Genomic DNA, 15,703 nt, shown 5'->3' with positions numbered 1-15,703 from the left:
GAGAAGTTGCTGCCTTCGATCGTGTTGATCATCGCTTGCTGCTTGCGAAAATGAGACATATGGGTGCTGCTGACTCTTTCATTACCTGGTTGGAGTCATACCTAACAAACCGCAGATTGTATGTTAAATTAGGCGGAATTGAATCATAACGAAACATAGGAAAGGGTCGAGTGTATAAAAGACCTCGGTATTTTATTAGATTCAGATTTGACGTTCAAAGGTCACTATTCTAGCATTATTGCAAAAGCAAACAGAAATTTAGGGTTTTTAATTAGATTTTCCAGTGAATTTCGTGATCCATATACCTTGCGAAGCCTTTTTTACACATTAGTGCGTACGGGACTCAAATATGCCTCTGTAGTATGGAGTCCCTATATGGTTAATTAGAAATCTAGAATAGAGGCAGTACAATCAAAATTTATCAAATATGTACTAAGACGTCTATCATGGAATAATCCTACTGAGCTTCCACCTTACGAGGAACGTTGTCGACTATTAGGGATGGAGACGCTTTCTAAAAGACGCGACTTGCACCGCGTTTTGTTTGTAGGAAATATACTATTAGGGACGATAGACTCACCTAGCATTTTGAGCCAAATGAATATAAACATCCCTCCTCGTATTTTACGTAGATCTGACTTTCTAAGTTTAAGCTTTAGACGCACTGAGTACGGCCAGAATGACCCAATTCGTGTTATGTGTAGTTTGTTCAACTGCTTTTATTACGTATTTGATTTCTCAATCTCAAGTGAAATGTTTAAAAACCATGTTTTAAATTCGAATTTGTTGTAACTAGTTTAATGTTAGGTTAAGTATTCATGTAGACAATTTGGTCAGATGGATTAACAATACAATACAATACAATACAATACAATTTTACTCAGTCACTGAGTAGGTGAAAGTTAGCGTGTAAGGGTGTCGCTGAGTCGGCCTCTCGTTAAGTAAGTACTACACCAACATTTCCTTCTCCTCCCAAGTTACGGTGAAGATGGGCGTGGCCAGGAGTAGTAATCCTCATGCTTTTGTGATTTTTATCCTAGATTGAAATTAAGGACCACATCCACCTTGATTTATGATAGCAATCTGAATAAGGATTTCAAACGAAAAACATGAGTATCACTAGTGTCCAATCTACGAAGTACACCGTAACAATGCTATGACATCAAACAATTGGTCCATAATGCCGCCATCATGGATTTCGAATTGACGTTGGACATCGATTTTCGAATTCTACTCATCACGCCCAATCGACAGACACCCATATTGCATGGTTTCAGGTCAAATAGTTGGTCCATGTGGCCGCTATTTTAATCTTGGATTTCAAAATGGCGTTAGACATCAATTTACGAGTTCTTCTCGATAGACACCCATATTGCATAGTTTCAGGTCAAAAAGTTGGTCCATATGGCCACCTTGAATTTCGAAGCACCATCTTAGGGTGATTATACAAGAAAGCCAGAAATCATCCATTTTGTATACCACGTGCTTTTCCAATATATTTTTCAAGAGCACGAGGTGAAAGAACCATAACGCGTATGGGGCTGAAATAATGGTAGATCGTTTGCTTTGTTATACTGAACAATCATAATTTTAGTTTCGGCACTGTACGAAAACTATTATGCCAGATTTGGGCTTTTGGAAATGTATGTAAATAAACGTGTGGTGAATTTGAAATTCATTACGGGCTACATTCTATAATCACCTTAAATTTCAAAAAGGCTCCAAAACTCGATTTTGAGTTCTACTCATCAAACCCGATCGATAGACATCTATATAGCATGGTTTCAGGTCAAATAATTGGTCCATATGACCGCCATCTTGAATTACGGTACGCCATTTTGGATTTCAAAATGGAGTCAAACTTCGATTTTCGAGTTCTTCTCATCAATTCCGATCGATAGACACCCATATTGCATGGTTTCAGGTCAAACAATTGCTCCATATTGCCGCCATATTGAATTTCTGTCTGCCATCTTGGATTTCAAAATGGCGCCTGTCATCGATTTTTACGATCTATACAATAATATATGTAATTATATTTATATTAAAAAAAGACAGGGACACCGTCTTCGACCAGAGGTCGTACAGACTGAACACTTAACACCTAGCATGAGACAACGGACAGGACACATAACACCCAGTGGACCAGTGGAGAATTTTTCGATCACGAAAAGTTTTCTCTTTACCGAGGCGGGAATCGAACCCACACTCCATAGCACATGCGTCTAGACGATTGACGTCGCTATCCGCACGGCCACGAAGCCCACAATTTGAATGGCTTTATAATTTTATAATAATTTTTCATTCCGGGGAACTTATTATAGACTTAAAGCACGTTTGATAGGAGACTCAACTGTACGTACGAGCTTACTGGCGCACCGCGGTGTATTCTACACTGAAACACCGCGGTGTTCAGCTCAATCTCCTCGGTGATTTTTGACACCGCACGATGCACGGTGCTGCGTGCACCGTACACCGAGAATCACCAAGGAGAATGTCATTCCTGCCTTGGTGGGGTGTGTACAAATGATGTAATAAAGAAATTATGAAATTAATTCTTACTCATATCTACTAATTTAAATATTGCTACCAAAGAATTCAACTAGAAACAAAAATTGTGTGATTTTTGGGAATTTTTAGATCATTTAAATTTCCATACTACAAACTTTATCCTTCCGTTTCTCCCATGCCTTCTTTTGTCGATTGTTACAAATATGCGATCACAGGCAGTGTATAAATTAAGGTTTAACCATTACAAAATTTTTGTTAAATTTCTGTGCGATTCGATTTATAACACTGGGATTATCAGCCGAACACCCTATCAACTGCACCAGATACGCTTGCCGTTGCAGCATGATTTTACGGTTGAATGACATTCTACCAAGTCACCAATAATTACTTGGCTCAACATCTCAGGTCCCAACCAAAAATATTTGATGAAGATCATTATGGTAACTTGTTCGATGGAAATGCTTGTCAGCGTGCAAGTCTTTGTAATATGGCAATCAATTAAGCAAATTAAAACGTGAATCCACTTCTAAATTTTCTGCAATATTTATTTGATACCCGCTTAAGATTTAATACCAGGCTATACTGAAATGAATGTGTAGCTGCAACTTCCCGACAAATTCAATCAAAAAAAAATATCTGGGTGTAGATTTCATAGGCCTTTTATCAACGAAAAATGTTGATTTTTAGGTATCTCGAAGGACGAAATCTGTTGAAACACTTAGAAGATCTGAAACGATGTTCTACAAAGTTTTCGAGGATAGATACCTTTAATTTAGTTGTTATTAGAATGAATTTTGTTCATTCCACTCAGAGCTACGATTTTTTAGGGGCAAAATAATGCCGAAAACACAAAATCGATTTGAAGCACATCTAAATGTCAACGAATTGGGTTGTTTAGGGGTATATATGTTTTTACATATTCTGATTCTGCATAAAAAACTGAGCCTAACCCCAATTTTTCAGAATTTTTGGAGCCGTGAACTATTTTCAATTTGCATTTTAAATTTATATGGGACTAAAAATTAGTTCTTATGCTGCATGGGCCAACAGTCATTTTATGAATGTTAGTGTCATTCTATCGATTGAAATGGTTAATTTTTTGCTGTAAAAACATGCAAATGAAAGGTTTACGTACAAAATAAAAATATGTTGGAGATCAGCAAAGCATGCTCTTTATGTTAAACTATAAAAAATCTCATATTTTTCTATGCTAAACAACCCAATTGAACTGGTGTTTTCACCAGAAGTCTATTCTAACATAAGAATTGTGAATACCACTTGACCGGCCGATTTCAAGAAACTTTTTGAAATTTGAACAGATTCAGGTACTTATTAGAAAGAAATATCATTTAATTTATCAATCGCTTTTGGAATATTCTTTTACAAATCCCGTGCTATGGCTTTGTTTGTACTTCTGAAAAAAATTCAGATGCATGAATCTTAGATAATGATCGATATTTTGATACTGTGAGTTGTGGTGAGACGTTTGACAACACATTTAGGCCAGACAAACTTACTTCGATCATGGATGGTCTGCCAACGTACAATGTGAACTCGGGTCCTTGCCAAAAACGGAACACATCGCTGTATTCATCTGTTAGGCGCTGAATAATTGAAAGAAACTCTGAAAAAATATTGTGTATTTAGAATTAAAAGTAATTCTTGAGTTATTCTATTTTAAGTTTTTATTCCTACACCGAACTTCGAAATATTTTTCTTTTCTGGACAAACATTTCAAAATGGCGTACATCCAACATCTTCATTTCTCTTCACGTACATAGCTTCATACATTTATTTATAAAAACAGTTTTTAGTATTTTGCTTGGAATATGGAGAATAAAGGCTCCCCCAAACAGGTTCCCCCAATTCTATCGCTTGGTGACTGCGATTTTCTCATTGTGCGTAAATTGAAAATTGTCTGTAGCGACCCAACTACTAGTTGTCGCCGTCACGACGATGAAATCGCTTAGGTCTGGGGAAGCCTTATGTTGTTTCTTATTTTAGAAAAAATATGTTTACTCACCTGAAACGTGAAACAACAAAACTTGGACTGGTGGTAAATTTATCGAAGACAAAGTACATGCTTGTGGGCGGAACCGAGCGCGACAGGACCCTGGGAATTAGTGGTACGATAGATGGGAGTACCTTAGAGGTGGTCGATGAATTCGCCAACCTTTGATCCTTGCTAGAGGCTTATAATAATGTTCATTGTGAAATAAAAAAGGCGCATCATTATCTGTGGAAGTCGGGCCTACTACGGGCTCCAGAAGAAACTGCGGTCAAAAAAATCACGACCGCACCGAATGTATCATGTACAAAACGAGGACCAGTCAAGGGACCAGTAGTCCTCTACGGACATGAATCTTGGACCATGTTCGAGGAGGATTTGTAAGCACTCGGAGTATTCGAGAGACGGGTGCTTATGACCATCTTTGGCGGTGTGCAAGAAGACCGTGTTTGGCGGCGAAGAATGAACCGCGGGCTAGCACAGCTCTATGGCAAACCCAGTATCTAGAAGGTATCTAAAGCTGGACGGGTATGATGGGCAGGGCGTGTTGCAAGAATACCGGACAACAGTTTTGCAATGATGGTGTTCGCTACCGATCCGGCAGGTACAGGACGGCGTGGAGCGTAGCGAGCGAGGTGGGCTGACCAGGTACAGAATAACTTGGCGAGCGGGAGGCGAGAGAGATGCGGCCTCGAACCGTGTATTGTGGCGTAAAATTGTTGATTCAGTGTTATGTGTTTAGATGTAAGCTAAATAAATGAATTAAGTGAATCCTCCAGATCCGGACGGTAAGATTTTTCATGTGGCCAAATAGCCATTCTTCACACCCTTTTTGTTAAACTTTCTTCAATTCAATTATTTTATTATCCTGCTGAAGTATCAGAAAGTCACAAAAATAAAAATTGAAGATGACATTGAAAAAGGTGGGAGTTTGGAGTAGAACAAGTTTTTATATCTACAACTCAGAGCAAGTGAAAAATATTACTATTCTAAATGATGTCTTTACTCAATACTTATGTAATAGGAACATGTTCATATTTGAACATGATGCAATAGTGTCCGATACTAGGAGACACTTTTCTGAAATTCTGTGTTAAAATTAATGAGCTCAGCTATACGAGCTCATCAACCACCTCGATTTCGTCAACATGGATACTATCTAGTAGTGGGTGTGGCTAACGTTATCTTCTAGTAAGCGTTTTGCCGGCAAGTACTTCGTCTTAGACGGGTTGGTGACTAACACAACCGGATCGCGTCGTTCTGAAATCTCATGAAGGTTTTATCCATCTTTTCAAAGCCATAACATTAAGTGACGAACTTAAGTCGACCTTTAAAAAATCATACAAATAAAAATATAAAACATATCATAATATCATGGTGTATCCAGTCATATTCATGCAATGGCAGGTATAGTAAAGCTTTAATAACTGAGGAAATGCAAATAGAGCACTAAGATGAAATGCAAGCCAAATTGTACAAGCCAAATTCCACTTGAAATTTAAAGCCATTAAAGGTGAAGAATCTTTACACACATCTTGTGAGATATTGGCGAAAATCATAAATTCCTCAAAAAATGATCAAATTTGGGTAGAAGTTTTTATTTTGTAAATCCTCCTGTAGAACCATATCGTACACTTTTGCATCTAGATGTAGAGGCTACAATCTATTCCTGAACATTAGTACGAGTGGCACAAAATGGATAACAGCGCTTCCAGCGTTCTTTTGCTCCTAGTGAAATATTCTATTCGCATTTATGAATACTAAATCATACGAACTGGTTGTATCAAGAGTGAGCTGCAGGGTGTGCTTTGTTCGCCGATAAAAGACTTATTAACCTGCATTTATCAACCTCAATTGTTAAATGCAAATATACGTTACGATGCAATTGCTAGACTAGTCCTTTCGTTACTTCGTTGTTGGAAGCGGTTACATATTACAATTCGCAAGTTGTTATAATTATAGCCATAGTTCATTTCATTGATTAACTTATATCTCAGCATATAATAAATTTGGGGACACAATACACGGGTGGAAGCCACATCTCTCTGTCCTCGGTTGCGACCCACGTTCTCCAAATCGATTTGTACTCGGTCGGCCAACCTAGCTCGCAGTACTCCACGTCTTCTTGTATTAGCCAGGTCAGAAAAAAACATGTCTGCAGGATTGATGTCCAGCATTCTTGCAACATGCCCTGCCCATCGCACCTTTCCAGCTTTAGCTACCTTCTGGATACCGAGTTCGCCGCCACACACCGTTCTTTTGCACATCGCGAAAGATGGTCCTAAGTACACACCGTTCTTTTGCACATCGCGAAAGATGGTCCTACTACTGCAAAGAAAGACCATGCTGAATGTGGCTGGGCTCGATTCCTACTCGGATTCAGGAAATTTTTGGGTTGGAAATTTCTTCGACTTTCTCAAATGATGCGCCTTTGTATTTCATAACTCACATTATTGTAGGCCGTTAGCAAGGATCCCACTAGCATGTACTTTGTTGTTGGCACATCCATCACCAGTTCAACTTTTGTTGTCTCTTGTTTCAGGGTGTACAATTGTCAGCCGACAATTTTCATATCATCCGCGAAACAAATAGATTGACTGAATCTGTTGAGAATCGTTCCCCAGCTGTTACACACGGCTCTCCGCATGACATCTTCTAGCGCAATATTGAACAGCTTGCACGAGAGTCCATCACCTTGTCATAGTCCCCGAAAGGATACGAACAAACTGGAATGTTCGCCCGAAATCTTTACGCAATTTAGCACACCGTTCATTGTTGCTTTTATGATCAGCCCGCCAAGCTTCCCGGGAAAGCTGCTGGTCATAGTAACAAATTTAAAATTTTACGAAGACAGTTTATAATTTTTCATGGGAAGTGTTTATTTTTGTAAATTGGTGAGGGTCGGTCCGTGTTCTGTTCGGCAGGCTCGGAATGACGGATTATGAATGTTTTTAAACTATTTGTACAATGTACTTTGGAACAATTCTGGCGGTTGTGAAAATTTAGGCCGCCATTTTCGATCGTGAAAGGCAGCGTATAGAAAGTTGTTTGATGTTTCAGAGCGTCATTATTTTTTTTTAAATATTGCCATCGAGCAAAGGGCAATAGCTTGTCCTAAAAATTACAAAACAAAATCCAGTTCGTTTCGTTAGTCCGGGTTGTTTGCCTACTACAATGTTTGCTGAAAACTTTAGATTTTTGTCTAGTTTTCCACGGTCGGTAATTGTGGCTTGCTTGTTTTGCCAAAATAATCGTTCCCAATTAAGGACAAGTCTCCCGAAATCCAAAACTAATTTCACACGCGTTTTCCAGGGCACCGTACTCAATGCGGAAACAACGCACAACTGCCATTTTTATGATTTCACGCATGCTGCGACGCAGCAAAGCCAAAATGATAAAAATGATAGTTGTGCGTTGCTTCCGTATTGAGTGCGGTGCCCTGGAAAACTCAAGTGAAATTAGTTTTGGATTCCGGCCCTATACTATTCTGGAGGTTTTGTTTTTATTCCTCTATAAAGATAATTTCAGCCCAAGCTCTATTTTTACTCTTCCCCTTACCCAGGAAAAAAATTCCTCAACAGCCAGAACTGTAAGAAAGTACAGCGAACGATTGATTTTGCCACACTTGCAGCCTGTCATTACCGGCTTTTATGTATTTCTCACATTTTTATAATATTTTTATAATCATACATATTGTCATATACAATTTTTAAAAGCTCATCGTTGGATAAGAACAGATGTTCAACCGCCTAGGCCTTCTGCGGCACATAATACTAACCGTTAAACTATATATGTTAGCAGATGTTGTTGATACTCATATTCTGGAAACCAACTGGTTTTCATAACGCTCAAAGTGATGTTAGTCCTATTTTGTATAATTAGCTAAATTATTGTTCACATTATAGAAGAACCGATTACTCTGTATTCTACTGTCTTAACATAAAACAAACCATCGGGCTGCTTGTTGAGGAACCACAGTCCATTGCCCAGAATCGGTAACGCCGGTGGTCCCGTATACTGGCCGGACACCTCCAAAGTTCTTGCAAACCTTCGATAGATCCCCCACGCCAAACACAAAACCGCTGCGAGCAAAAACAAGAGCCACATTGTATTTACGCGTCGTTTTGATTTTACTACTACAGCTTTTTAGGTGCACTGCTGCCGTTAATTGTAAAACTTTAAGTTCATCCGCATCGACCGCCCGATTACTACTAAATGGGGAAAAACTACCCGGCAGGGTTTGTATCAGTGGATCAGGTGTTCAATTGCACAGGCTGCTCATGAGCGTTGTGCCGCAAAGCTCTTGGTGGGACGTCTGAATATAGTTTTTGTTCTAACGCTGGAGGACGACGACCGTCGCGCCAAACGTAGACACATGGAGGTATGGAATGCACCTCCCCTTGGTGCGGTGCGGCGGTCGAAGTTTGATACAATTCAATCATCCATCGAAAGGCTGGCTTTACACTTATCATTCACTGAAGCGATCAGAAACATGGTTTTGCGAAATGGTTTGAGGATGAGAATAATTTAAACTATTTGAAATTTTATTCTAAAAATTTCTTGGAATGTTTTTCAACAATTTTACAAGAAATTCTTTACATTTAAGATTTTTTCCGATGATATCAGTAAAAGTGGCAATCTTTGGAAATCTCATGGAAAATTCTTGCTCTCTAATTAACACCAAAAATTCTTAGGTATTTCTCCAGGAAATTCTTCTGACTTTTTACCAGGAAATTCATCTGAAAGTTTACAAGAATTTTACATTACGATTTTTATGGGATAGTTTTCCATTATGTTCCATGGAAATCCCTCGTGTTTTGTTTTTCTGATTTTTGTTGAGGAATTTTATGGAATTTCCACCGCAAATTCTGAGGAATTTTATGGAGTTTCCACCGCAAATTCTAAGTAATTGCAAGGAGTATTTTAAATTCGGAAGAACTAGGTATTGATGGAAATAAAAAATCTTGGAACCTCAAGATGGATTTCACTTGAAAAATCAGATTTTTTTTTATTTGTTGATTTCCAGTGAGGTCACGTAATGTTCACCCTTTTCAATTGCCACATTCGGCAAGAATGGTTCAAAATGTGTAGGATTTTCAGATAAAAGCAAAATAAGCATAAAAAATCACCGTTTTGCCTTTCTCGTACAACTAAGTTGTACCGAAAGGCTATCATTTCACTCCAAATTCGAACTTTTGATAGAAGTCCCGGAGACCCATAGTGTTATATACCATTCGACTCAGCTCGATGAGCTGAACAAATGTCTGTCTGTCCGTGTGTGTGTGTGTGTGTGTGTGTGTGTGTGTGTATGTGTGTGCGTGTGTGTGTGCACAAAATGCCATAAAAACATTGGCCAAATTTTCACAAAGAAACTCTTAACCGATTTTCTTGCAACAAGTTGCATCCGACAAAGACTAAAACGCTGTTGATCACTATTGAATTTCATAATAATTGCAAATTTCAAAAAATAGATAATATTAAAATAGTGAAGAGACATAGTCACATAGTCAATAATGTGTTATGAAAAATGCCTTGCATCTATGAATATTTTTAAAGTTTATTCGTGGCTTGCTTCCATTAAGTGTTTCATCGTACTATAAAGATGCTCGTGTTGCATGCATTTAGGCGTAAGTATGCTCTTCGTTGAGTTTCATAGTACTATGAAATTGTCCGAAAGTCAAAATCGAACATAGGAAATTCGAGAAACTTTTGGCAGCGCCATCTGTCGTCTACTAGTGTAAATTTTCTATCATAACTGTTCTGGCTTGATTCGTTGGGTTGAGCAAACTGACCTTTATGGCTCTCAGCGAGTCAGAATCAGGCTTGTAAAATGTCATCTGCATGTCATTTGACTGATTTGTTAATAACTTTCTTCAGCAGTAAAATTCACATCATAATTTTAGCTGTACTCATAACGGTTGAGTAGGGCTATATTTTTGTTCAAGGGTACATTGCTCTAAATATAACATCTAAGGCTGGAGACTGAAAACTCTCCAAAATGTCACGTGTCATTTGACATAATGTCATTTGAATGACATTTTGCCTCCCACGCCCCAGATTACATATTTACAGCAATGTCTTGTTAGACAAAGTTGTAGCCACTTTTAAGCGCTATAAGTTCGCCATACTTGATAGTTGATAGCTAACTACTGAAAAAAGTTCTGGGAAAATTATGAAAAAGAATGCAAATGACATTTTACAACACTGGTCAGAATACGCAGATCCAGCCTTATTGTATCCTTTCTTTTTCCGTTCAATCTAATTCCTTCCAATGCACTAAATCCTTCTTCCAGTCCACTTATCATGCATCACCCAAATATCTATCTAAACAGTCCTTTCTTCCATCAGTTAAGCACAAAAGAAACACTTAACATGTCGGAGCAATTAACATCTATACACTTTATTGAAAACAGCGATTTTGGTGGTAGATACAAGTGCACTCTATATTGATTTATAGTTTTCGAATAACGCGCGCGCGTGGTTGGTACAACCTTTATTGAGGGATATCGAGTGGCTACTGACTGGCCAGTAGGTTTATAATTTTGTTCTCCTGTCTGCTAGGTATGTGTATAATCGTGATTCGGTCAACTTCGTGTTATCACTATGTGTTATCAATGTATGTGCAGTACAACGTTTAGGGGTGTCTATTTTGTTTTAGTGTTGTGTATAACAGTTTTGTGTGGATTAAGTGTTTAAAGTTTATAAGATAAATTTAGTTTTTAAGCTACATATATAGGGAGAAACAATAACATTAGACGGTGTAACTGTTTTGCCTTTCTTGTACATTATCAAGGTGTAAGCGTAAAGGCTACATTTATTACCATTTTCCGCGAGAAAGGCGCCATCACCGCTAGGTGGATTAATCTGGGGTTTTTTGTACCCTTTTTACAACCATTACGAACGACATAGAAGATAATACGACTCGATACAATCGGAAACGACCTAGGCGACGAATAAAGGATCACGATTGGAAGATTGGAACATGGAACTGCAAGTCGCTAGGCTTCGCAGGTTGCGACAGGATAATCTACGATGAATTATACCCCCGCAACTTCAACGTCGTAGCGCTGCAGGAAATCTGCTAGACAGGACAGAAAGTGTGGAAAAGCGGGCATCTAGCGGTTACCTTCTACCAAAGCTGTGGAACCACCAACGAGCTGGGAACGGGCTTCATAGTGCTGGGCAAGATGCGCCAACGCGTGATTAGGTGGCAACCAATCAACGCAAGGATGTGCAAGCTGAGGATAAAAGGCCGTTTCTTCAACTATAGCATCATCAACGTGCACTGCTCACATGAAGGGAGACCCGACGACGAGAAAGAAGCCTTCTATGCACAGCTGGAGCCCACTAGGGGGTGTCAAATTCGTCATCGGTGACATGAACGTTCAGGTAGGAAGGGAGGAAATGCATAGACCGGTCATCGGACCGGATAGCCTGCATACCGTATCGAACGACAACGGCCAACGATGCATAAATTTTGCAGCCTCCTGCGGAATGGTATTCCGGAGCACTTTCTTCCCCCGCAAGAATATCCACAAGGACACATGGAAATCTCCTAATCATGTAACTGAAAACCACTTTCTAATCGACGGCAAATTCTTCTCCGACATCACGAACGTCCGCACTTACCGCAGTGCGAATATTGAATCCGACCACTACCTTGTTGAAGTATGTCTGCGCTCAAAAATCTCGACGGTGTACGCCACGCGTCAGAGTCGTCCGCCGGGCTAAACATTGGGCGGCTACAAGACGGTAGACTAGCCCAAGACTACGCGCAGCAGCTGGAAGTGGCACTCCCAACGGCAGAGCAACTAGGCGCAGCATCTCTTGAAGATGGCTGAAGAGATATTCGATCCGCCATTGGAAGCACCGCAACCGCTGCACTAGTCACGGTGCTCCCGGATCAGAGAAACGACTGGTATGACGGCGAATGTGAGCAGTTAGTTGAGGAGAAGAATGCAGCATGGGCGAGATTGCTGCAACACCGCACGAGGGCGAACGACCCGATATGCCACAGCCCGATATGTGTACAGTACATAAACGGGAGCTTTCTTACAAACGAGCTTGAGGTAATCCAAAGGTGGCGGCAGCACTACGAAGAGCACCTGAACGGCGATGTGGCATACAACGGCGGCAGTATGGTAATGAACCTAGGAGCACGCGCGCAGGACATGCGAATTCCGGCTCCGAATGTCCAAGAAATCCAGGAGGAGATCGGCCGGCTGAAAAACAACAAAGCCCCTGGAGTTGACCAACTACCAGAAGAGCTGTTTAAATACGGCGGTGAGGCACTGGCTAGAGCGCTGCACTTAAAATCGTTTAACTTTAACTAGCTGTTCCATATCAATACGGTTCGAAGTTTTCAGGCAAGTGTGGATCAAAAGACAGCACTTCTAGCCTATTGTCGCCACTCGCCTTAAACGTACGAGTTTTTTTTGGAATTTTGGTTTGATCTGGAATTTTTAAAACCAGCGAGAGTGTTATTTTGATAATCTCCCTCCGTTATCGATACCAATTTTAATAAACACATTTTCGTCGAGGATATGCCTACCGTTTAGAATACATTGATGGTACATCATTGTCGTATACAACTGGGCCACATTGGAAGTTGACGAGATATTATATTGTTTTTCATCGATATCGTGCAGTTACGTTTTAAAAATGGCGTAACACCAAAACGGGCCCTACGACTTTTTTCAAATTTCGTCCAGAGATGCAGTATAGCACAGAATTTAGCTTCAGGTATTAGTTTCGATGGGGATTTTTTTTTGTTAATAACGGTCAGGGGAGCATCGTGCTTGTCAGAGTCAGTTATCAAGGTCGTCGAATTGTTTTCAAGCGTCCCATCTCCTCCCATCGCAAGTTTGAAAATACTGCCTTCGAAAACTGCAATGGACTTATCCAAATGAACAACAGCGTTCTGATTTGATATTGTTTGCGCCTGTTACCAGGCGTTCTGTTCAGTCTAGTTTACTATTGGATAAACCTGCGGTCAATCTAGCACAACTTTTCACACACACACATGCACACACCCTAGTCATCAAGACGGACGAGGCTAAGTACTCGGACGTCTTGAAGGCGATGAGGAGTGACGTCAAGCTCGGTGAACTCGGCGCCGACGTACGTCGAATAAGACGTACCCGGATGGGCGAGATGATGCTCGAGCTAAAGCGGGGCGTCTCGCAAAAGGGCGCCGCCTACAAGAAGTTGGTGGAGGAAGTCCTAGGCGAGACGGTCAAGGTGAGGACTAAAGTTTGGAGTTCGGATGATAGCATAACATGTCACGTTCTCTGTTTCAGCTTCAGTATTCGACTGCTCGTGTATTTCGCTTACCATATATCTTAAAGGCTACTTGCTCATGCTTGCCCAAACTCAAGCCACCAGCGATGTTTCCAAAAACAATTTAATTACAACCATATGACCCTGCAGCGTAAGCATAGCTGCGCCCATGCGGAAGGCTAAAAACAGTTGTGCTTATTCAACAGGCAAAAGTGTGTAAACAAGAGAAAGGTTCGAGGCGACCTTGTAATGGAATTTTATGACCTACTGAGAACGGAATGTAAACTATAAATTTAAGGCTTCGTTCTCTAGGGATTGAATTTCAAGATGTTAATGTGAAACAGATTTGAATAAGGCGAAAGATGTAAGGGATGCTACACCATCCCCTTTGAGAAGGAATGCCCAAAGCGTTCCGATAAAAGTTGCTGGCTTGAATTTGAGATAACATTGCTATAACTATTATATTTTTTTAACATTTTTCCTGTTTTGATATTATTTTTAGTGAAGTTTAATTAATCTATTTTTATGAACTTCTTGTATATCTGATTTTTCATTTTGATTTTAACGTTTGGATGATTTATTTGAACCACTGTATATGGTCCTTTGTAAACTGCATCTAATTTATTTCGGTTTTCATTTGTAATCATTACCTTATCATTTACTTGAATTTCGATGGGGTTACTATTCATGCCTTGCTTTTGAATTCGTTTATTTTTCTCCTTCTCTAATAAATATTTGGTTTTAATTCTAGCTGCTTGCAATTTTTGTTTAAGTTCAAACTGATACTGATCTAAATTATAAATTGGTTCTATTGCTTTTGGATCAATTAGATTTTGAGGAAGAACTGCTTGATGACCGAAAATTAGTTCAAATGGAGTGTATTGAAAATCTGGACGTGGAGTCGTGTTGTAGCAAAATGAATAATATGGTAACCATTCATCCCAATCACTATGTGATTCATTGACAAACTGTCTTATATATTCATTCAGGCAACGGTGATTCCTTTCAAGACTTCCAATAGTCTGTGGGTGGTAAGGTGTTGAGAAAGATTGCTTCATATGTAATAGTTCAGCGATTTTGTCAAAAATTTCGTTTTTATACTCGGTACCTTGATCCGTTCTAATGATTGAAGGTGTTCCATATATCAAAACGAAACTTTCCACAAACGCTTTAGCTAAAGTTTCTGCTTGTTTATTTGGTATTGCCTTGATGATTATATATTTGGATAGGTCGCATTGTATTGTAAGTGCATACCTATTTCCTGTATTAGATTTTGTAAATGGTCCAATTGTATCCATGGCAATTGAATCGAAAGGTTTATGCGGTGTGGGTGTTAGGACAAAATTTTCGTTTGTTTTAACTGTGTGTTTGTTTTTCTGACAACTTGAACATGTTTTGACAAAATCAAAATAGATTTCTTCATATTTTTCCATGTGTATTGGCACCTTAACTTTTGATAAAGTCTGTTTGAACCAACATGGCCTCCAATACACGTATTATGATATGATTTAATTATGTTTTCTATTTCATCTTTGTTAACAACCAACTGTGGTGGTTGATAAATCAAGATGTTTAAATTCTTCAATTCGTTGTTACAAGCTTGCTTGAAAGTTTGAATATCAGTTATTCAGAAGATTTCGTTAGTCAACGCTAGAGCTAACAACTTTACCTTCAGCTTATTTGCAATTGCTTCAATTTGTTTCACGATTTTACTTAGATTCTCATTTACTTCGGATAGCTTTGTGTGGATGATTGACGCTTGAGTCAACTCCCTTTATAGCTTTTATCCATTATGTTGATTAAAATGCCATCTCGTGTGGCTGAGCGCTCAATGACTAATTTAGGAAGGTTGTATGTTTCATAGTAGTTGAGTGACTCTCGGATGTTGAGGTGATCAGTCTCTTC

General features: G+C 39.4%; 1 protein-coding gene across 1 annotated transcript in view; it reads right to left on the bottom strand.

Moving 5' to 3' along the window:
• The window catches only part of LOC134225140 (cytochrome P450 4d1-like), a 35,142-nt gene extending 26,357 nt beyond the window's left edge, over positions 1 to 8,785 (bottom strand). Inside the window, exons 1-2 of the mRNA XM_062704974.1 lie at positions 8,470 to 8,785; positions 4,029 to 4,135 (exon numbers count right to left, since the gene is read on the bottom strand). Of these exons, the coding sequence (XP_062560958.1) occupies positions 4,029 to 4,135; positions 8,470 to 8,626 (264 nt within the window). The 5' untranslated portion in view covers positions 8,627 to 8,785. The remainder of the gene's footprint in view (positions 1 to 4,028; positions 4,136 to 8,469) is intronic.
• Between the last annotated feature and the right edge of the window lie 6,918 nt (positions 8,786 to 15,703).

This window comes from Armigeres subalbatus, chromosome 3 (genome assembly GCF_024139115.2).
Source record: "Armigeres subalbatus isolate Guangzhou_Male chromosome 3, GZ_Asu_2, whole genome shotgun sequence".
In the NCBI taxonomy this organism is placed as follows: domain Eukaryota; kingdom Metazoa; phylum Arthropoda; class Insecta; order Diptera; family Culicidae; genus Armigeres; species Armigeres subalbatus.
Note: the sequence above shows the minus strand (reverse complement) of the source record. Positions and strands in the feature narration are given on the sequence as shown.